This window comes from Quercus lobata, chromosome 9 (genome assembly GCF_001633185.2).
Source record: "Quercus lobata isolate SW786 chromosome 9, ValleyOak3.0 Primary Assembly, whole genome shotgun sequence".
NCBI lineage: Eukaryota > Viridiplantae > Streptophyta > Magnoliopsida > Fagales > Fagaceae > Quercus > Quercus lobata.
The window spans coordinates 29,480,677-29,502,660 of record NC_044912.1 but is presented as its reverse complement, the minus strand read 5'-3'; the positions used below and the strand labels follow the sequence as shown (position 1 = coordinate 29,502,660).

Sequence of the window (21,984 nt, the reverse complement as noted above, 5' to 3'; positions counted from 1 at the left end):
GTGGGTTACTTAGTTGTCTTCCTAATTATAATTGGTCCCTCCAGCTCAAATGCTTGACCTTGATGTCTATAAAACCTAGCGGGGAAATAAATAAAAAATAAATAAAACGTACGTAATGTCTAGTTTAAGCATTCACAATTAGCTAGAAGATAATATAACAATATAACATTAAGCTTAATTAATTGTGCAGACACGGCTCTTGAACTGTAAAAATATATTAGGATGGCAAATTAACTAAGTTATTTATGAATAATTTTGTTTATATTGGTTAATTTAGAAAAAATGTCACTTGTTATTACCATCGGCTTCTGTGCTTCATCCGTCTTCAAATCCGATTCTACTTACTAAGTCAAACTCACTATTTATCACTCTTTGGAAATGTATTGTTATTGTTAGAAGTATGTGATTAAATAATTAAATATACTATATCTCAATAGTTTAAATTTTTGGTATAATCGATAATTTAACATAATATCAAAGCAAAAATGTGAGGTTTTTAAAGTTCTTATATATCACAGGCAGATAATTATAATTTAAGTATAGATTTTAATTACCTCAATTGATAAGTTTTTATCATGGAACAAAAGATTTGAGATCAAATTTGACCTAAAAAAAATTCATTAGTGGTGACGTGATAGTATAGAATAATAATTAGGAAGTGTAACATATTTATCTATATATAAAATAATAGGTGAAGCAGAGAGAGTGTGAAATTAAATTTCAAATTAGAACTCTAATTTTGTGCCATGTGTCTAGAATCTGAAATTGAAGTTGAATTTTGCATCATGTGGCTAAATGTATGTGGGCTCATTCTCATTAAAATCACTTCTATGTATCGGGTCAAGTGAGTTACTATGCTAATTAAGTTTTTTCTTGATTTTGTAGTCAAACGTGAAAACCAAAGAGATTAATATCGGTGATAAGAACTTGGTTTGGGTACATTGCATAATTTCCAAAAAGATAGCAAAGCCAGAGTTTGCATCTTTGTTATAAATTGCTTACAAAGTTTGCAACTTTACATTTGCACTGAGTTTCGGATTAAAGTGATTTCTTCTTAGTTCTGACACTGAGTTTTGTTTATTATTCACTTACAAAGTTTGCATCTTTACATTTGTTATAAATTGCTAATATGTGATTAGATGCACATTATGCCTAAAATTCACTATCTTTATATTTGACTTTTTGTTCAGGTTTGGCACCTATAACAATGAAGAAAGTACTGTTGTGGACCGATGGATGATACTTTTTGCAGGCTGCAAAGGAACTTAGTGATCAATGAATCTCAAGCGAATTGGAGAGGACCCGGCTGTAGATGTCTGGATGGCAGATGTGAGTCACTATGTTTTTAAAATGTTCAGTGAAGGTAAAGGTTATGAACAATGTAAATTTTCCGGAGAGAGATTTATTATTCTATATTTACTCAAGTTTGGTCGCCTTCTTGGAGTGGATCACTCCATCCTGTCTTTCTACTGGAATTTTTTATTCAAATTGTTACAATTTAATTCGAAATTTTATTTGAATTTTCCTACTGTTATTACTATCATATATTATCATTTCAATTGTTCAATCAGAATCTGAAATTGGAGTTCAATTTTACTATACACGTGTATAATCTAATTATTTTTAATTTTGCTGTCATGTGTAGAAGCCAATGAGATGAAATTAATAACACATTAAACACTCATGCTTAGGGAATCGGTAGTACCAATCTAAATCCATTGGACCTGCTTCGTGATAATACAACTATGAAGGATGTATAAAAACATGCACAAACCCCTCTTTCTTAAAAAGAGATTGGAGAGAATTTCTTTTATCAGCCATGGAACTTTAGAGGTTTTTTCTTCACACAAATGCCCATCATGTTACAAAATGACCCATCGTAAAACTACAAAATGAGTACAACTCTGAGGGTTTTTTTTTAATTTTAAAATTTTTAAGCTGCGAAAATTTCAATCACCAATAGAGATTGAAGATTCAAAAGCGTGAATGGATCTTTTGGATAAACATTGTCACCAAGGTTCATCTTTCTGTGTAAAATATATATATTACTAAGTTTTGTTAATGAAATTTTCTGGTTAATAATATGAATTTAGACTTAACTGAGCCTTTTAAACTTGAATAAACTCATGATTAATAATATATTCATTCCCTTGCGGTAGCACGGGGCTACATACTAGTTTTAATAATAATAACAACAACAATAACAATAACAATAATAATAATAATTATTATTATTATTATTATTATTTCATGTAGTAAAAACTGTCCCAATCAAACAAAAGTAAATTCCCCCCCCCCCCCCTCGGGGCAAAAAAAAAAAAAAAAAGTTTAAGGGTCCGTTTGGATACCGCTGAAAACTGAAAACTGAAAACTGAAAACTGAAAATTACTGTAGCAAAACGTGGGTACTGTAGCGGAGCTGAAAATATATAAAGGCACGCGTTTTACTGTAGCTCAGCTGAAAAATCCTTTTTTTGTTTTTCCTCTCTCTCTCTGCTATTCACTCCTCACCCTTCTTGGACGATAGTTCCGCGCCCTCCAGAGAATAGAAGACGATGTCCAACGCCGGCGAAGAGCTCAGAAGCGAAATCAACGATGAACGTCACCCAATCCGACGCCGGCAAAGATAACCCAGTCTTTCATAAACCCATTTCACCCTTTTCCCCAATTTCAGTCGTCTCCCACCCATAACAGTGCTCCTTGAAACCCAAAACTGATTTAGGCTGAGCTCAAAAACCAGAAGCAACGTTGCAGAAACGAATCCCACTCTCTAAGGTGAGTGTTCTCAATTTTTTTTTCACTATTTTCTATGATGTCTTGTTCGAAATTCATTTCTTGTTAATGGGTTTCTTTTAATTTGCTGGAATTACTTCATTTGATTTGATAGAGTGTAAGTTCAATCCTCTGTATTCATTTGCTGGAATTTCACTTCTTGTTAATGGGGATTTGATGATTTTCAAGTATGGCTTTTTAGATTGTTTTATAATTTGATTTTGCTGGATTTGTAGTTATTTATAGTGTGTGTGATACATATTTGTTTATATCCCACAAAAGAACTTTTTTTTTTTTTCCTCTTCGATTAATATACCCAACAAAAAGACAGCTTATTTAGCCTTGTCTGCTTGAGAAAGAAAGAATTCACTTTTTTTTTGCTGAAAGATACTTGGATTTCTTACATGTTTTTTTGCTGAATCATACGGACTGAATCATTCATTCTTCTTCTTCTTTTTTTTGTTTTTTTTCTTTATTAATGAGCCAATATTCACGAAATTTAAAAAAAGAACTAAAAAAAAAAAGAGTTTACTGGAGACTAAAAAAAGGGTTGATTTTTGCTGTCAAAGTTTACCCTTTTTTGTGGTCACAAGATTTCTTTGGTGTTCATGTTACATTGTAGAAACTACTGAAGTGTGAGACCTCTAATATATAACTTCCACATTGATTTCTGTATTGGAGCTTCTGGTGTTTCATTTTTATGAGTTGGAGAATGAATGAAAGAATGAATGAAATTATAATATGTTGGAGATTGTTTTTCATTTCGCGTTTCAGCGTTTTGGAGCCACGTTTTACTGTAGCTGGGTCCCACGTTTTTCCAAAACGCAAACGCAGATTGGGCTGAAAACGCCCAATCCAAACGCAACCTAAAGGTAAACTTTTAGCACTGCTTCATGGTACAATGAAGCAGGTGGGTAAAAGTTAATAAAGTGGTGTAGTAGTAAACAGAAAGAATTGATAGTACGACCCAAATTCATTCAAAACAGAGAAAAAGCAAACAGTGCATTAATGACACGGTCCAAAGGATAAAAAGCAAGTGGCACCACACAAAAAAAGTGGAGCATCCTTGAATTTTCATTTTTGTTGTTGTCATTTGATTGCTTTTTAAGATGCGGCTTCGGTTTTAAACAAAACAAATGGAACCTTCTAGTTCTACCACATACGCCTTTATTATTGAGTTTTTCAACTTATTCTCTTCCTTCATCATACATCTTCCATTTTATTTTATTATGTTAATTTAAGTTGCGTTTGGATTGGGCTGATACGTCTGCATCTACGTTTTGTTTGTTTTTTTTTTTTTTCACGCGTTTTTTTAGATTGTGGCTACTGTTTATACACTGTTTAATGAACAGTAATTGCAAACTTTGATTTTTCAAACTTTTTTGACCAATCAGTACACATCGTGTACTGTTTATAGACCCACAAATTTCACTTTTCAACAACTTTTTTATTACAAATGGGTCCCACAGTATTATTTACACATTGAAAAATTATTTCGCTACAGTGTTTTTTAGTTTTCAATTTCAATTTTCAGTTTTCAACTGTATCCAAACGGACCATAATATTTAAAGCGTTTGCTTCTTGTTTTTAGTAAACCTTCTACAAACTTCGATTCCTTTTCTTTTGCTTTATTTATTTACTTACTTTTAGGTTTTTGCTTGCTTCTAGTTTGGTATTAGAAACTTTTTTTTTTCTTTATTTTATATATATATATATATATATATATATTTATGTATCCTATTTTTCATAAACATTAGACACGTAGTTATTTTTACCACAAAATTACTCATGTATTTTATGTTATATATGAATAAAATTATTCATGTGTATTAAATAAGATGATTTAATTTAAGTGGATAAGTTTATAAGTTGCATCAAATTGAAAGAGATTATTTCAATTTGGAAGAAATTGTCTTTATAATGATTTTTTTTTTCATAATTATTGACACTAATATTAGAACATCATTTTTACTTAACAAAAAGAGAAGAACACTATTTTTTACACGCACGTGTTAATAATATTATTGTTTTGTTAACATAAATCCCAACATAATATTATTATTTTCTTTTCATCTTTAATATTATTATTTTGTTAACATAAAACCAAACATAATTTTTTTTTCATCTTTTCCCTTGCGCTAACTCAGCTGTTCAAATTGCATTAATTCTAAGACCACAAACTATTCCACATATTTTATTATGTAACTGATTTTTTATTACTTTCACATAGATTTATCGTTTTTTTTTACGGATTTGACTTACCTCCAGTATTTTTTTAACTAAAATCTCATTTTATTTTAATAAAAAATTGTCACATTACCCACTAATTAAATAAAATATAAAGATTAAAATATACTACCACTTATTATTGTATATTTAAAATAAAAAAAATATCTAATTAAAAAAATACTAAAAATAAGTCAAATCTTTTTTTCACGACTCATAATCAACAACATAAAAAAGTTATGGTAAGGTGTGTGAAATAAGTCAATACTAAGAAAAAATCCAGTATCACAAACTATTAGGTAACTTTATTACAACTCTATAAGTGATCAGTACTTCACAACATTTTTTTACATTAATTAAGTTGATAAGTTTTTAGTTCATTGAGTCTATCCCAATTTTTTTTTTTATTATAAAATTTTCCTAAATTCTTATCAAAATCAAAGGCCACTTTAAGTGGGTCCAACTTCACGGAGGGTCACTAAATTACAGCCACGTGGCACCATACACGTCGCTAATCCTACCATCACGGCACACTCTTCAATCTCCCTCCATTTTTTCTTCTCTCTTTTTTATTTATTTATTAATATATATATTTTTCCTCTCCTTATCTCACAGACAGTCTTGAAAAATTAAAAGGAAGAAAGTGTATATATAATAGAGAGAACCATTCGTTTTTTTCTCTCAAGTACTTGACCATCACAAAATACCACACATCATCAAAAAAAAGAAAAAAAAAAAACTAAGCAAAAGTTCAAAAAAACTTAGCTCACCTTGTCACCTTAACAAAGGTATATAATCAAACCCCAATTTTTCTTTGGCAGATTGTTCCTTTTGTTGTTGTAAATTTCTGTTATTGTTGTTGTTTTTTCTATTTTTAATCAAGTTGTTTGGTTATTAATTTTGTTAAGAATTTTTGGTTTGCTTGTCAGCCCTGAAGAGGTGAATTTTATCTTTTCTGTATGAAAAAGTTTTTGTTTTTGTTTTTGTTTTAATGTTTTGTTGATGATCATTTCTGTCTAAAAATTGAGCTTGACTTGAACGAATTCGGGATTATTTCTGAGTTTTGAGAAATGGGTATCTTTGTTTTTGTGTAAAAGAGGTCTCTTTGGCTTTCAAATTCATTGCTTTTCAACATTTTCTTCTCTGTTTTAGATAACTTTAGCAGGTAAAATGGTGAGTTCCAAGAAGAAAAAAAATAAAGGGTCTTTAGTAATATGCTTGTTTGTGTATAGGCTAATGGATTGCCAGGTGTTTGGTTGTAAATTGGATTCTTTTACTTTCCGTCAGTCACAGTTTCTTGTCGGTTTACGATTTATACATATTTTTAATTCCTCTTGCAGAATTCAAGGTCTTGAAATTTGTTTATGTTTTTTTTTTTTTTTTGCTTTGTATATGTGAGACTTATCCGTTTGCTCTGTTCTATTTGGTGACAGGACCGAGGAATTTTGCAGTACTACTTACAGAGGTTGGAGTGAAAGGTGGTGCATCAGTTTTTATGCGAGTCAAATGGTGGGTAAAGACAACTTGAAGACTGAGGACTTGAACTTGTGCTTTGAGAAGCTTATGATGCTTGGAGGAAGTGGTTTTGGTAAAGGAGGAGGGAAAATGGAAGGTGGGGTTATCAATGAGTGGAAGGATATTCCTATGGAGCTCTTGTTGCAAATTTTATCTCTTGTGGATGATCAGACGGTGTTTGCGGCATTTGGAGTGTGTCGTGGCTGGAGAGATGCTATTTTCCTGGGCCTTACCCATCTGTCTCTCATATGGTATATCTTTGTTTTGCTTACCCTCACTACCTCTAACTTAAAAGTGTTTGTGATTTTTTCTTTTTCCCTGGGTTTTATATGCCATTCATACATGTGATCGATCCTGACTAGTCTGTTAAGGATCAATTGCTGACCCCAAAATTAAGACTTGGTTGTTGTTGTTGTATGCCATGTATAGACTGTGGATTTGTATGGTTTATTGTGTTGGCTTTCAAGTTAGAAGAGATTTTGATAGAATTTTAGTGTTAGCTAATTCCATTACAAAACTTTTGTTCAAATGTTTGGAATTGGTTCTGTATGATTAATTGTAAAAAGGTGTCAGTGTTGCTTTGAAGAAACTGAAGACTTCTTAGACTTAAAAATAAAATAAAAAATTTATTGCTATTATGTGAGTGAGTATTTCCCCTGTTTAAATTCGACTTTTTTATATTTTCTCCTTTTAATTCTTTATGGATTTAACCAGGTGCCCTTAAAGGGGGGAGAGAATAGAGAAGGATATGATATCTATAAGAACTCAGTGCTGCGCAGTTCTGTTGTGGATTCATTAGCTTTTAAGTGTGTAAAGTCTTATAGCTCTGCACTTCGCTTAAATTTGTATATTATTATTCTTCTTTTTTCGGTCTTATAATGTGTTACACGGGTGTTTGCAATTTCTATAGGTATCTTATGCTACATGGGGAATTTATGGCTTTTAAGATTAAAGCCATTACATTGAGATGCATTTCTCTTGTCACTATATGCTTTTTTGACAGCTTTGATGCAATGAGTTCCTGTGATGAGTATTATTATTTCATCCTTACAAAGTGAGAGAATTTTCTAAGTGATGGGCATCTCAAAGTAGGAAATAGCTATTAAAGTTCTAAAAATTTGTTTTTGAAGTGATAAAGATCACTTCATTATATTGCTTGATCATGTTGGAGACAATGGAACAGGCCAAGTCTTGCTTCTTTGGAGTTGGTAATCTTTTTCTTCCTTCTTCCTCCCCCTCCACCCCCACCCCAAGACTCAATTATATACCACTTTTAACTTTGCCCCTTAAAACCTCATGGAGAACATTGTTCCCCATTTTCTTCACCAACTTGCACGTGCTAAAGCAGCCTACTTTAGAGACATGTGAATGACTTCTTGAAACTAATAAGTTTGTTTTTTCTTTCTTATGAGTTATGAAACTTTGGGAATGCTAATTTTCGAGTTTTCTAATGCTCTAAGATACCCTTCTTTGCACAGCCCATTGTAGGGCATGCTTTATCTGTGCACAAATGTGGTTATGCATTTATTTAAATTGATACTAATATACTGTGAATGATGACTGGATTGATCGTGTTTCCATTTCAACTCTTGTTACTGTACAAATTTTCTCGTTTCTGCTGAGTCATAAGGGGTGAATATCATGAACTGAGATGGAAACCTGAATTATGTAGTTGGGTCTGGTGTTTATTAATTGTATGGTTGTGCAACCTTTGAACTATCTCTTGGGATTTATGTGCATTTTGAGTAGAATCCTATTGTACTCCAAAAGATTACGTGTGTTAACTATATATTAATTTCCATTGTCTTTCCTTTTCTTTATTATTTGGGATAATCTGGGTACATGTAGGATCAATTGCATTTTACCTTCACGTCTTCCTCTATAATGATGTACATGCATGTGTTCAGATGTAAAGGTGCATGTGGAAGACACATGTGAAGAATGTATGAAGTCCTGTCATTGGTTCTTTCTTCAGATCTAAATTAACTTGCTGTCTTGAGAATTTTACAATTCCTTTCCTTCATGAGTTTCAAGACTGTTAGCTAGGGGAGAAAAAATATTTGAACTTTTGATGCTTTAAATAATTGAACCTTCTTAATATAGTTTACACTAGATGAGTTAACTTGATCATATATTTACTTTTCCTTTTCAATTGTCTGAAGTGAGATAACTGAGATATATAGTTCTTTTAGTTTCCATTTATAATATGGTACATAAACAATTGTTAATGATTATATCAAGACATTTTGGTCTTTAATTTCATGAACTAAGTAGTATGATTTCCTTGGATTACCTTGCCTACCGGTTGCCTTGAACTGTTTTTTCAGGTGCAACAAGAACATGAACAACTTGGTTCTATCTCTTGTTCCAAAGTTCACGAAATTGCAGTCTTTGACACTGCGCCAAGAGCAAAAACCACTGCTTGAGGATAATGCTGTTGAAACTATTGCAAATTGCTGTCATGATCTGCAGATCCTGGACCTCAGCAAAAGCTTCAAGCTTATTGACCGCTCACTATATGCCCTGGCTCATGGTTGCCCTAACCTTACGAAACTCAACATCAGTGGGTGTTCAGCATTCAGTGACGATGCTCTTGCATTTCTAGTTAGGTTTTGCAGAAGGTTAAAATCATTAAATCTTTGTGGATGTGTCAGAGCTGCATCTGACAGTGCATTGCAGGTATAAATGAGTTACTAATTCATTGTTTGTAATTTAAGGCATAAGAAGTGAGATAATTCTATCAAGTTTACTATATTATATGCAGGCTATTGGACTTTACTGCAGTCAGTTGCAGATTTTAAATCTTGGATGGTGCGAGAATGCAAGTGACGTGGGAGTGATGAGCTTAGCACATGGATGCCCTGATCTCAGAAGTGTTGATTTGTGTGGCTGTGTCCTAATAACAGGTATTCATATCTATGGGCAACTAAATGAAGATATTTGAAATGTCAAAGATTATCAATTGTAAGCTGAGAGAATAAATATACAGGTATAATAGTTGGTTCTGGTGCTCAAATTTCACCAATTTTTTTAGTCTTCTATCCCGGTGTATCAGTATTATCTCAATACTATTTTCCTCATGGTTCCTTCTGAAGGTCAAGTCCATTTCTGAGGATTTTTAATATCTTTGTTCTTGAGAATGTTCCCATTATAACTGGTTTATTATCACCTGGTTCTCTCTATCTCCAGCTGCCTGTAAACCAAGTCACTTGAAAATAGGTCTGTCTCAGTATACCAAAACTAACAAGGTGGAACCCTTCACTTTTGATTCACATGTTGTCTGTTTCATCAGTTCCAACTACCAGTTGTCGTTGCTAACCCATTGTAGATTTTTCTATGCGTAATAGGCCAACTAATTGCATGATCACTGTGTTCTTCAATTCTCATTATCTCTATAGCTCTAGTCCTCTTCCTGATCAGCCATACTCTCTGCCCTTGCTTCTGAATTCTCACAAGGCAGTGATCGCATTCTGAGTTTATGTATGCTGGCAATCAATGAAACTCTCTTTGGTCTACATGGTTTGTAGATTTTAAGGTCATAGTTGGGAAGTAAAAAATCAAGGCCGACTCTGGTGCATGTTAAAGCCTTCTAAGATGTTTTATGTTTACCTGTTTTTATTTGAAATAATGGAAGAATGTTAATGATTTAGTATTTGTATGAAATTTATGAACAAAACTACATGTAAATGGTAGTATATTAATCTTCCTCACAACTATTGATTAGTGAGAAATTATGCATGTTTTAAGAGTTTTTATGCCTTTAAGTTAATAATAGTAATGGTAATCTATACTTGGATTGTCTTGATCGTAAAAATGTTGATCCATTCAATACTTATAATTGCAGACGATAGTGTGATTGCTCTTGCAAACAGTTGTCATCATCTGAGATCCCTTGGCTTATACTACTGTCAGAACATTACAGACAGAGCAATGTACTCATTGGCCCACAGCCGAGTGAATAACAAGACTACAATGTGGGAACCCATGAAAGGAATGAATGATGAGGAAGGGCTTAGAACACTTAACATCAGCCAGTGCACGGCACTCACTCCCCCCGCGGTTCAGGCAGTTTGCGATTCATTTCCGTCTCTTCACACTTGCTCAGGAAGGCACTCACTTATCATGAGTGGCTGTTTGAACTTGATGTCTGTGCACTGTGCCTGTGCAGTCCAAGCACACCGCACAGCCACCACTTTTCTTCACCCAGCTCATTGAACAAAGGTTTGAGATAAGAAGTCTACGGGAGCTGTCATGAAGGGCCCAAAGAAGAGTATATCCCCCTTGTATGTATGTATGTATGTATTAAATTTTAGAAAACTTTGGTTGCAAATGTGCAGCCGTTTCTTGTTGAAACCTAGTGACAATGAAAAATGCTTTGAACTTTATGTTTAGGCTTTTATATATGTGAACTCTGCAGCGTATGGACTTTGGGAAGTTAAGTTTGTTGTTGAAACTTAAAAGTTCTGTTGGTTATGGACCCTATGGTACTAATGTTAGGAATATTTATCTTCCTACTAAATGTCCCACATTGCCAAAGCAGGAGTTGGAAGTTAGTACCTACCTTGCAAGTTAGAGTATTTCTTTTGGGATGGGTTTGGAGCCTACATCAAGGCCCTCATTGTTTAGCCCTGCATTTGTTTTGAATAGATCTTTATTTTAAGGTGCAAATAAGGGAAATTTTCTTTGTTTCTTAGGGCCTAATTCACCCTAATTCACTCTTATCACCTTTTTCAAATTACATAACTACAAAAAAAAGAAAAAGAAAAAGAAATAAATTCGATTATGGTATTGGCAATCTAGATTGGTCAGGCAGTTTGACCATAATATCCATCTTATTGGACTTCAAATGGAGGCTGATGGGAATCAGAGAAAGAATAGTAGCTTTCCCAGATAGTGGATTTATAAGTTAATAATTCTCTAGCATTTGATTCGAGCAATGCACTTTAATGAACAATTGAGTTAGTAATTGGAACTAAAATGTTGTCAGTGGATTAAAGTTTTAAGTATAATTTTCCAGAAATTTAGGTATAAGAAATCTATGGTTTTTTTTTTTCTAAGTAAAAGGCATACTAAAAAATAAAAATAAGTTTATTGATTTTATGACCAAAACTGAGCTACTTTCCAACTTTGGAAGTGAAACATGATTTAAAAATGAAGTAAATAAAACCTTATTTACGAAGAAAAACATAGATATCTTCAATTTGAAATTTACAGATACATTACATGACTTTTTTTAAAAAAAATTAAGATTTTTTTTTTTTGGGGGGGGCGGGGGGGTGGGGTTAATCAGCAGGACGTACATGAAAGAGAGTGAAACGAATGGGGACCTGGAAGTTCTACACCCAGAATTTAATTGTGAGGCTGATAAGGAGATGATATATGACAAAAGGAAGACCGAAGCATCCAAGAGAGAGAGAGAGAGAGATAGAGACAGAGAGAGTTTAAGAGAACACATCAGCTTAACAGTCAAAAAGGTATTCAATTGCTTACAGAAAAACCTAACATACTGTTATACTATTGTTTGTTGATGCATCAGTTCTAATGATAATATTGACCATTAAATTCTCCAAAGACAGAGAGAGTTTAAGAGAACACATCAGCTTAACAGTCAAAAGGTATTCAATTGCTTACAGAAAAAGCTAACATACTGTTATACTATTGTTTGTTGATGCATCAGTTCTAATGATAATATTGACCATTAAATTCTCCACCAATGAGAATCATAAAATAAAAGTTATTACTTAAGCAAGCCACTTTGACATCCTTTGCCAAAAGGATTTGAACTAGTTTGATCATTGTTGAAGGCAAGAGTTATACAATTTCATCTAAATTAATCTAGAGATAAATTTGAGAGAAGCACAAATGAGGGGGACAGAAAAATGCTAAAATAACTGAACTAAGGAGAAGAGCTGGTTATATCACCTATTTATTGTTAGTTTTGCTCTGGTCTAGCTTTGTAAACATAGTCACTATATAATTGGTCAGCCATGTTTATAAAGAGCCAAAGACGTAACAAGGGTGCTCTGAGAAGCTGAGTTCCAGTAATCAGTTTTGTAGAACTTTGGTTTGGGAATCTTGTAAAGCTGAAAAAAAAAAAAAAAACATGATATTGAATAAGTTCTGTTTAGTAGCAACATTATTCCGAGGTTCATCAGATTTGGCCCAGTCCATAAATCGCTTTTGACATCAAGAATCTCCTACTCAGGTGCTTTTTGTGGTCGTAGCTAGTTTTGCATGGTCAATCAATATGTAATTTTCTTGTGTAAGAAATATTGATCTTCTAAGATATCCATTGATTTAGACAGCTTAAAGTGACTTTTAGTAGTGCAGCTACTGATGCATCTTGTTGCATTATTTGGTTGCAGCAGTGTTAGAGGTGGGAACATGCAATCAAAGCTTTCTCTTCCCATTGTTTGCCTAACAAAAGATGAACAAGACTAAATAGGAATGTATTCCATTATCATAATACTGTTAATTTTGTAATAGACACAGTCACTTCTACATTGATGCACTCAAGCCACTTTAAAATCAGAGCATATCAAAATGGTGTCAATGATGCGCTCCAATTTAAATACATAATCACACAACTCAAATTCAAGGCTTACACCACTGTCTCCAATGGAACAAAACCCTCTAATCAACAAGCAGCCTTTTTGGTATATTCATGACTTGATTCGAGAAAAATCTCAATACTTATTGACATGCACTCAAATTCATTTGTGGACCCTAATTACATGTCATGATTCATCATTTGCTTTTGTAGACAATTTCTTCATCATCCACATCAAATGCTGGGTTACAAAGGCATCTAAATAGTCTACCAATACCCTGTCAGATAAGAAAAATGAACCAATAATGATATATGTCATTTATCTAATATAATAAATTAATCACTCTGTTGGAAAATTATCTAACATGCCTGAGTAAGTTGGGGGGTTCGATACGAAAGTGGTCTCGGTGAATCATCCTCAGAACTGGAATCTGAACTGCTTCCATCATCATCTGTGTCAGCAGCATCTTTCTTCTTTGATGTGCCTCCACTTTGTACATGCTTTCCCTGCCGAAAGCACCATCAATTAATAGACATTAACCAGAACATCTTTTCAGCATCATCATCATGATTGTAGCTGCTTTTTTTTTTTCCCCTTTTCCTTTCAAGGACCAAGTTGTTCATTAACTTATTTCAATCCAAGATTTTAGCTTATTACTATGTGAGCATCATCTTATCATATGTTATGACTGTATGCGAGTCATTTTACATTCTCATAATCTCATTATATCAAATAATTGAACATTCATCCCATGAATGATTTACAGCTTGTCCAATGAAGGTAGTATAAACATAAAAAAAATTAATATACCCAAAACATTAAAAAATAAATAAGGCAAATGCAATTTATGAAATTATTTCACAAAAAATACGAACACAAGGTTCTTTGAAAAATTGTAATAATCATTTCACCTGAAATATATTCCCAAGAAGTTTCAAAGCCTTAGCACGAGCTTTAAGTTCTTCCTTCTTAACATGATTTTCCCTTAGCACCTGCAATGAAATTTAAATTCATATAAAGGACCTTAAGTAATTGAGATTTGTACTATTTCTTCAAGCGGTTAATATTTCATGAATTAATCTAACTTAGCAGGAAAGAACAGAAGTCAAACATGAACAAGTGTTAGTTGATTGGAAGAATCAGAGAAACTCACCATTTGGCACACATGTATTAGTGTTACTTCAATATCTACTACATTCAATTTCCATAATGAATTCATCAGTGTGTCTTTATTCAGGCGTACATGTGATTCAACATCATTTTCAGGGGGAATACCATCCATTTTAAATTGGTGGCGGATGTCTTCTTGAAGTTGCAGTAACTGAAAAGCACCTGAATATATTTTTACAATGCAATTAGGTAGCAAAGGCTCAAAAGTTCCAAGCAGAAATGTGGTTTTGGGAAGAGAGATAGAAGAGGGGGAGCACAGCTCATATTAACATACCTTTTGCTGCAGTTATCTGTGACTTCCAGAAATGTCCTTTATTCCGAACCCACTCTGCCAAAAATGGGACTCCTAGATAAATGGCTTTCTTTCCAAGCTCTTGTGCTGCTTGTCTAGAATATATGTGGCCAATAGTGTTTAATATATTAACTCCAGAAGCTGCATAGGAAGACAATAGAAATCGTTTAGCAACATCATGTATGTGCACCAGTGGCAGGCTCATGCATTAATATACTGTCAATAAAATTGTAGAATATAATTACAGACATTAATACATTTATCTGTGAAGTAGAAAGATAACTAGAGGGTTCTTAATGACTAATAGTTGCCTATAATCAATTCATACACTGCAGACTATTGGGTTCTCTAAATTGATAGAGTCCACCTTTCATTCAGCTTGTGTAGGATTCTCATCCGAGAGAATATGTTTCTGTATTTGAGGCATAAATTATGGGTGATATTCAGCCTTAGAATGAAACATCATCTAGACTTCGTCTATATGAAGGTAGTCTTTTGCTTCAAGTGAATCTCAAGAGAGAGGTATAATTGAGGAAAATATTTTTGCACAAAAAAAACATAAGGAAAATTACTTACTTATACATAGATGTTGAACCAAAATATTTTAGGAACCAAGGTGAATCTAAGTTCCAAAAAATATTTTTATTGGGAGTTGAGACTGATTATCTTTCAATATAGAATGTCATATTCCCATTTTCCTTATCCATACTTTCTATTTTCTCTCATCAATTGTCAACTCTCACACTTGGCCAAGCCCTTACAATTTTAGTAACTTTTTAAGGAAATCCTGAAAGACAACATTATCATTATTTAGATTAAAGATTATCAAGATTATCGAAAAAGAAAGAATTCAATAAAAATTATCAAAATTACCTGAAAAATATGTCTATACTATGTAAGCTCTTGTTTGGGGTAAATATTACCAAGCAAGAGAAACAAAAAAGGAAAAATAAATCCTGAAATACAACATTATTCATTTTCTCTAAATCAACAACACACTGTCTCTATATCATAAACAACTAAAGCAAGGTTAGAAAGTATTCTAATAAACAAAACAACTAAGACAAAATCATAATAGATAAAGTAGAAATAGCTACTAAAATTGAGAGCATATGTGACTTTCAAATTTAATTTTGTCAAGATTGTAGAGTAATGCACAACATTAATTAGTCTACCATTCAATATTGGTTGTTAAATTTTGGAGTTAGAGATTCCTTGTACAGTTTAGGAACGAATAACTAACATAGTAAACCGCATAATATATAGGCAAAACACATAACCCTGTCACTATCAAGATTATGTTTGAATGCATAAAAATGTAATTAGAAGAGGCAGGAGGAAGCTTAACTAACCTGCCCCAGAAAGCCGTCTGGCTTCAGATTCTGCATGCCTTACGAATCCCCCTTTGTCTCCTTGAGCGTATTGATTAAGAAAGCTTTTTAGTGATCTTGCTAGCTTTTCTTCTCTTTCTTTCTGGATAGCCTACATTATGTAGTTGCACACCAAGAAGTTGCCAGTAAGGTCAGAGAAATGCATTATAGAAAAAAAATATGATTTGATTATTTTTTGGTGTACTAAAAAACATAAACAACAGTAGCATCCAATACGATGATAATTTAAGCAATGTGTAAGTTAAAGCTACGTCTGGCTGTAACTCATGAGAGTTGAAAATGGCCAAAGGATGAACAGGTCATATCAGGAGGTAATTTAGCAGATGGTTGTAGCCAGCTAATGCTTTTGATTATATATAAATTTTTGTTTCAGAATTCTAACCACCAAAGCAACCATACATAAGACATTGAATGACATTTATCCGTGTACAATGTGAAAATTTCAAAAATATTCAGATAAAACATCTTGCTACAACTTCATTTTGAGTTTGGATAACTAGCATGGAGGAATATGCTAAACAGACTGTTAATTCGAAAAGAGTTTAATGCTGGCAGAACACAACAGATTTTGGATTAACAGAACTTGCCTTCAATTTATCGTGCATTTTCTCAGGATTGTCACTCTCACCCGCTAATTCAGAAGAAGCCATTGATGCCACAGCTAGATGTCCTATGTAGTCCTCAAATAACTCACTTCCAAAGAGTAGAGCAAAGACAGCCATGGGGTCAAGCATGGCTTCTCTGGAATGGAAAACAAAAAACTATTAGGTGTGTAGGGTAAAATCTTCGAGGAAGAACATTATGCAGAAAAGAATTCTTAATGATATTTCCACGTATCTTTTGAGTGTTAAGTTTGTGTCTCACAACTCGGTAGCTAAAGACAAATAAATGAACTAAGACCTTGTTCTGCTCTAAGTGCTTCGAACCACACTTTTTAATTTGCAACCATAATTAAGTTTATGACAATTCTATGCTATGTTTGACAGCTACATCTAGCGGGATGAGTTGTTTGGTCTGGACTCTGGTATGCAACACATTATGAAATAAACATTACAGAAATGAAGCTAAAATTTGTGTTAAAAAATTCATTCCATAAAACTAAAGTAGAAGAAATGTTATTGAAAATCAAATATTTTTCTGCTAATAGAGTCCTTATTGTTTTTTGATAGTAATGTGAAACTCAACAGAGCATTAATAGGACAACTCACAATAGCTCCATGAACACAAGCATAAAATGATTACCTAGATATGCAATTTTTTCCATTTTGATCATAAGCATCTCTTTGCACTGGATCACTCAAAACTTGATAAGCTTCACCTAATAACTGCAATCATAAAATGTAGAGTATGGACTATGATAAAAGAAAACATCAACATTAACGCAATGAGCCGACTTTACTTGAATTTTGTTTACAGGAAAAAATTAGTAAACAGCAATGGACTTACCTGAAATCTCTCAGCAGCCTGAGGGTCATTTGGATTTTTATCTGGATGAACTTGCCTTGCCTGTACCAGAATTAGCAGCACTTATTCACCATATGATCTCAGATGCAGGGGGGAAAAAAACTACTAAATTAATGAAACGCTAATAATGAAAATATTTTCAAGAAAGTCTAATTCCAAAATTTACATGATTATTTCATAAGACATGTAGGTATGTATGACCAATCAAAGAAACAACTATAACAGATGAAATAAGACAACCTCATTTAATAATCCATGAAGATCTAGCAGGGTGATCTAGGATCTAGCTTTACAAATATAACAAAGAACATAGTGAAATATGTCAAAAAAAATCAATGGAAACACATCACTTCATTTCTTTGGTACGAAATATGGCACGTGAATTATTAGAAACCAAATTAATAAGGCAACTTCAAAACTCTGATAACATGAGAGAATCAATCAAACATTACACACACACACACAGACATACATATATGTCCTAGTGAGTAGTGGCACACACATAACACAACACAGCACAAGATTGGGATGCAATCCAGACCTTAAGATAATAAGCCTTGCGAATTTGCTCCTCTGAAGCAGAGGGACTAACTCCAAGAACATCATAGTACTCGCTTTCCTTAACCATTAATTCTGTATCCTAGTCTCCTATATTCTTGGACTTGTTGAGCTTCTAGCTAGAATGCAATAAAGATTATAAAAACACAGAGAATATGAAGAAAAAGAAAGACAGGTTGCTAAGTTTTTGAACCCCACGAGCCTCACTAGTCTTTCCAGTTCTCAAAACTAATAAAATATTACCTGAAACTGCTTTTTCGCGGGAGGAAACACTTTTTTTTAACTGTCACTATGGTGGAGCTTATGATAATGCTTTTTTAGAAATTATAATTTAAACAAAATTTAGAGGTGTGACAATTAACCTCTATAGGCTCAAAAGTAACATATTAAATATAAGGTTTTACGAAGTAATAAATTAAACCTTATAACAATTTAAACTCTCAATTCATATCAAAGCTCAAACACAATATCGTTTCACTTAGATGGATTAAGGTTTGATTCCCCCCCCCCCCCCCAAAAAAGGTTTGATTAAAATTATAAAAAAATATTATTATAAAAAAAAAAAAAAAAAACTCAAGTTTTATTTGTTCCTTGTAAAACCGTATGATTTAGTTTGTTATTTTTTGAAACCTTAGTAATAGCTAGCAACAACTTACCACATATGATTAATTGTAAAAATATTGTGAACTTAACATTTCTTATATTTAAATGGTAATTTTTGAACCTATAAGATTTAATTTTGTTACATCCTTAAATTAATTTAAGATTTTTAAACTGTGATTTTCTCTATATTTTGTAAATTGCTTTCCAAGGTTGATGTTGGTTTTCTAAAGCTTCACTAAAAAAAAAAACAAAGTTGATGTTGGTGAGCTGGGTTTGGGCTTCTATATTATTGGTGGGGGGATCCATGTGGGGTTACTTTTTTGGTGTATCATGTGGTTTTCATTTTAGTGTGGGCTTTTTGAGGGTGGGGTCTATGGGAGATTTTTGTTGGGCTTGACTATGTACCCACCCTGTTTTTAGTAGGATTAGTGGATTATGTCCAATTAAAATGTAGTGTGGCTGAAGATTGGGGTGTCAGTTTGTGATTGTGATTATTAATTTCTAGGTTAAATTATATTGTTGATACTTGAAATTTACCTAATGAGTGTTTCTAATCTTTAAAATTTGAAATGATCTTTATTAGTTCTTAAAGTTTTAAATCAAGTGTTGTTCGTCCCTTTGTCAACTTTTGTTAGTCTCATTACTTAAATGTCTAATATGGTAATGGGATGACATTTTTTAATGGATAAAGTTTGGCTACAAATTTAGTTGTAGTATCTAAATTATAATTTCACTCAATATCTTTTTATTAGATTTTGGTAAATCTACCATTGGATTACATTTTTTTCTTATATCCCCCATACTTGCAAAATTTCTAAAAAATAAAAAATTAAATAGTTATTTTATCAATAAATTATTTAAATGGCAAACTTTTGTACTCTAAAATTATACATAAAAAATAAGTTTATAGATCATACAGTAAATAACATTTAATTGATACAAAATTTGACATTTGTTAAAAGGGACATGTGTTAAAAGCATTAAAAACATGCAATGTAACGGTTAGATATTTAAAATATGTAGTCATATTAATTTTTTTAAAGAAAGTTGTAACCTTAAACTAACCATCAAGTTTGTAACCAAATTTTGTCTTTTTTTAATAACATGGCAACATATTCTATATTATAAAAATTACACGAAAGCACATAAGAAGTTTGATCTGGCGTCTAGTTGATCTGCCAACCTAAATCGAACCAACTCAAGCTCAGTTTTAATCAATTCATTCCTTCCAAAATCCTCAAGGACAAACCTAGTGAAGGATTCACCATTGCCATTGTATCCTATTGGCCATGCCGTGAGTGACGACAACAAAATCCAGAGATGCAGCCCCAAAGGAATTCTGAGGTTACAAAAATTATGAGACAATAAATTGACTAAAAAATATAAGTAATCTTATGCCAATCGATTATGTCACAATAAGATCGAGTGAGTTAGTTATTATCCATTGCAAGAAGAGATGAGAGCAAAGTCATTAATACAAAATTTTAGTAATAATTTTGCCTCTCAAAAAGCAAGAGGAATGGTTTAAATAAAAAAATATATATTTATAATATAAAAAGTTGAATAAATCTTATTTAATTGATATTTAAACATTAAAAAAAAAAAAAAAAAAAAAAAAAAAAAAAAAACTCCACTTTAAACTGTCTTAAACTTCAAACTATATTGGGTTGGCCCTGATGATCACAGATTGTTTCGTGGTGGTTGTACAGATCAACCGCATAACTGATTCGAATCATACAAGCCTCACAAATATGTGAATAATAATGACATGCTTGACAAAAAAAAAAACACAACAAAAATACAAACTTATACAGATAAAAGTAAAACCAAAAACCTTTACTCACTCAGATGACATTCATTTCATCAAACTGAGAAGGTTAGGACTTAGGAGGCATTAAGTTAGTACATGGATTTTACAGAGATAGAGAGAATTTTGATTAGAATAATAAATAATTTAAAAAAAAAAAAAAGGTCCTACCGGGAGTCGAACCCAGGTCGCTGGATTCAAAGTCCAGAGTGCTAACCACTACACCATAGAACCACGATCTTGACAGAGGACCGACTTAAAATTATATATCTATTACCTCTGAAAAATGAGCTTCTCGCTGGTCCCCACTCGCATGGGAAAATGGTAAAAACAACGACTTTTGACTTTTCAACTGGTATTTATTTTGAATAAGTCTTTTTTTGTTTTGTTTTGTTTTTTTTTTTTTTTAAGGAGGTATTTTGAATAAGTCTAATACTACACATTTTGACATAACAAATGTCACAATTCGTCAATGTGATGAGTTGTGATTGGTGAAAGGGTGATTGTGGGTCTATATGGGGACACTCCTCTGCCAACCATAAATCACCACATTGGCAAATTGTGATTTATTATGCCAAAATGTGTGACAGTAAACTTATTCATTTATTTTAGCCGTGAAGTTGATCACAGTTGTTTTCTTTGGTATTTATGACAAGTTCTTTTTTAATACATTTCCCTCCTATTCACATTTTATTTCCCACCCCCAATTTCCCTTCGTCAATATTTTAGTCTTCATCTTCTTTCGCTTTACCAATATTAAACCCACTTTCTTTTACTTCACCAATATCAAAGGGAAGAAGAGATGAAAAAAAGCACAAATGCTCAATGAAGGATTAAGCAACTATTATACAAGGTACAATATTTTTATTTTATTAAATTCATATTTATCTTTTAAATATATTTGAATATGAGGTTACTCTCTATGTTTAATACATGTTGTATATCATAACACCAATGGATGAGAGTGGAGTTGCAAGTGAAACTCATTAAGTTGTTCAAAGAAGTGTTTTGACTTAAATGAAAGAGATCGAGAAGTTACTATTATTTTATTTTATTTTATTTGTATCATTTTTTTATTCATTTATCCTAAAATATGACGTTGATTTTTTTTAATCTTGCCTTAATATAGCACAAATGGATGCCAATTTAGTTGAAAGTGAAACTCGTCAACTTGTTCCAATGAATTGCTTTGACTTAAATGAACCACCTCAAGAAGGTAATATTATTTTTATTTTATTTGTAATTCATATTTCATTTATCATAGAATATGATATTGATTTTTTTTTTTTTTGGTTATTCTTGTTTAACTATAGCACAAATTGATGATGATTTGATTGCAAGTAAAATTCATGGAAGTGTTTCAAGAAATTGTGTTGAGTTAAATGAGTTTTCGAATGATGGAAAAAATAATAACGCTTGTGGAGAGAAAATAATTGATTGGAATGAATGTCCAATAGATGAAACGGAGGTTATTGAAGAATATGAGAATATAAATTCAATAGAAAATGGATTTGAGCCTTTTGTTGGTCAATGTTTTCTTAGCGAAGAAGAAGCTTTTAATTTCTATAAAAATTATGCAAATCGATGTGGTTTTACTATTCGAAAAGGTCGTTTTGAGAAAAAAAATGGAGAAATA

The 21,984-nt window shown here is 32.4% G+C and overlaps 2 protein-coding genes and 1 non-coding gene across 4 annotated transcripts; 1 reads left to right on the top strand and 2 right to left on the bottom strand.

Moving 5' to 3' along the window:
* The first annotated feature begins 5,607 nt into the window (after window positions 1-5,607).
* LOC115960202 (F-box protein SKP2B) lies at window positions 5,608-10,985 on the top strand. 2 transcript variants are annotated; one of them, XM_031078976.1, is made up of 5 exons: window positions 5,608-5,785; window positions 6,431-6,763; window positions 8,840-9,191; window positions 9,277-9,501; window positions 10,357-10,502. In XM_031078976.1, the coding sequence occupies exons 2-4, from the start codon at window positions 6,504-6,506 to the stop codon at window positions 9,454-9,456; spliced, it is 792 nt and encodes a 263-aa protein (XP_030934836.1). In that variant the 5' UTR covers window positions 5,608-5,785; window positions 6,431-6,503; the 3' UTR covers window positions 9,457-9,501; window positions 10,357-10,502. The 2 variants fall into 2 exon arrangements, with proteins under 2 accessions (XP_030934836.1, XP_030934835.1); XM_031078975.1 differs by having other exon boundaries at window positions 5,611-5,785; window positions 9,277-9,418; window positions 10,357-10,985.
* A 2,020-nt stretch (window positions 10,986-13,005) lies between these two features.
* LOC115962184 (chaperone protein dnaJ 10-like) lies at window positions 13,006-18,008 on the bottom strand. Its single transcript, XM_031081075.1, has 10 exons — window positions 17,922-18,008; window positions 17,363-17,422; window positions 17,159-17,241; window positions 16,504-16,657; window positions 15,878-16,007; window positions 14,508-14,666; window positions 14,217-14,395; window positions 13,975-14,055; window positions 13,432-13,569; window positions 13,006-13,340 (listed from the first exon to the last, which is right to left on the bottom strand). Exons 1-10 carry the CDS (start codon window positions 18,006-18,008, stop codon window positions 13,260-13,262), a joined length of 1,152 nt encoding a protein of 383 aa, XP_030936935.1. The 3' UTR covers window positions 13,006-13,259.
* A 2,502-nt stretch (window positions 18,009-20,510) lies between these two features.
* Window positions 20,511-20,582, bottom strand: TRNAQ-UUG. The gene has a single exon. It is a non-coding gene; the product is annotated as a tRNA-Gln (tRNA).
* Window positions 20,583-21,984: the final 1,402 nt, after the last annotated feature.

What these genes read in the sequence shown, in the direction of transcription:
- LOC115962184 (XM_031081075.1), bottom strand. Translation starts at nt 18,008, where the DNA reads ATGGTTAAGGAAAGCGAGTACTATGATGTTCTTGGAGTTAGTCCCTCT. An exon ending in GGAAAAAATTGCATATCTAG is followed by an intron (nt 16,658 to 17,158) that starts GTAATCATTTTA and finishes TTTCCATTCCAG; the next exon opens with AGAAGCCATGCTTGACCCCA. An exon ending in GAACCCCCCAACTTACTCAG is followed by an intron (nt 13,341 to 13,431) that starts GCATGTTAGATA and finishes CTTATCTGACAG; the next exon opens with GGTATTGGTAGACTATTTAG.
- LOC115960202 (XM_031078975.1), top strand. Translation starts at nt 6,504, where the DNA reads ATGGTGGGTAAAGACAACTTGAAGACTGAGGACTTGAACTTGTGCTTT. An exon ending in CATCTGACAGTGCATTGCAG is followed by an intron (nt 9,192 to 9,276) that starts GTATAAATGAGT and finishes TATTATATGCAG; the next exon opens with GCTATTGGACTTTACTGCAG. An exon ending in TGGCTGTGTCCTAATAACAG is followed by an intron (nt 9,419 to 10,356) that starts GTATTCATATCT and finishes TTATAATTGCAG; the next exon opens with ACGATAGTGTGATTGCTCTT.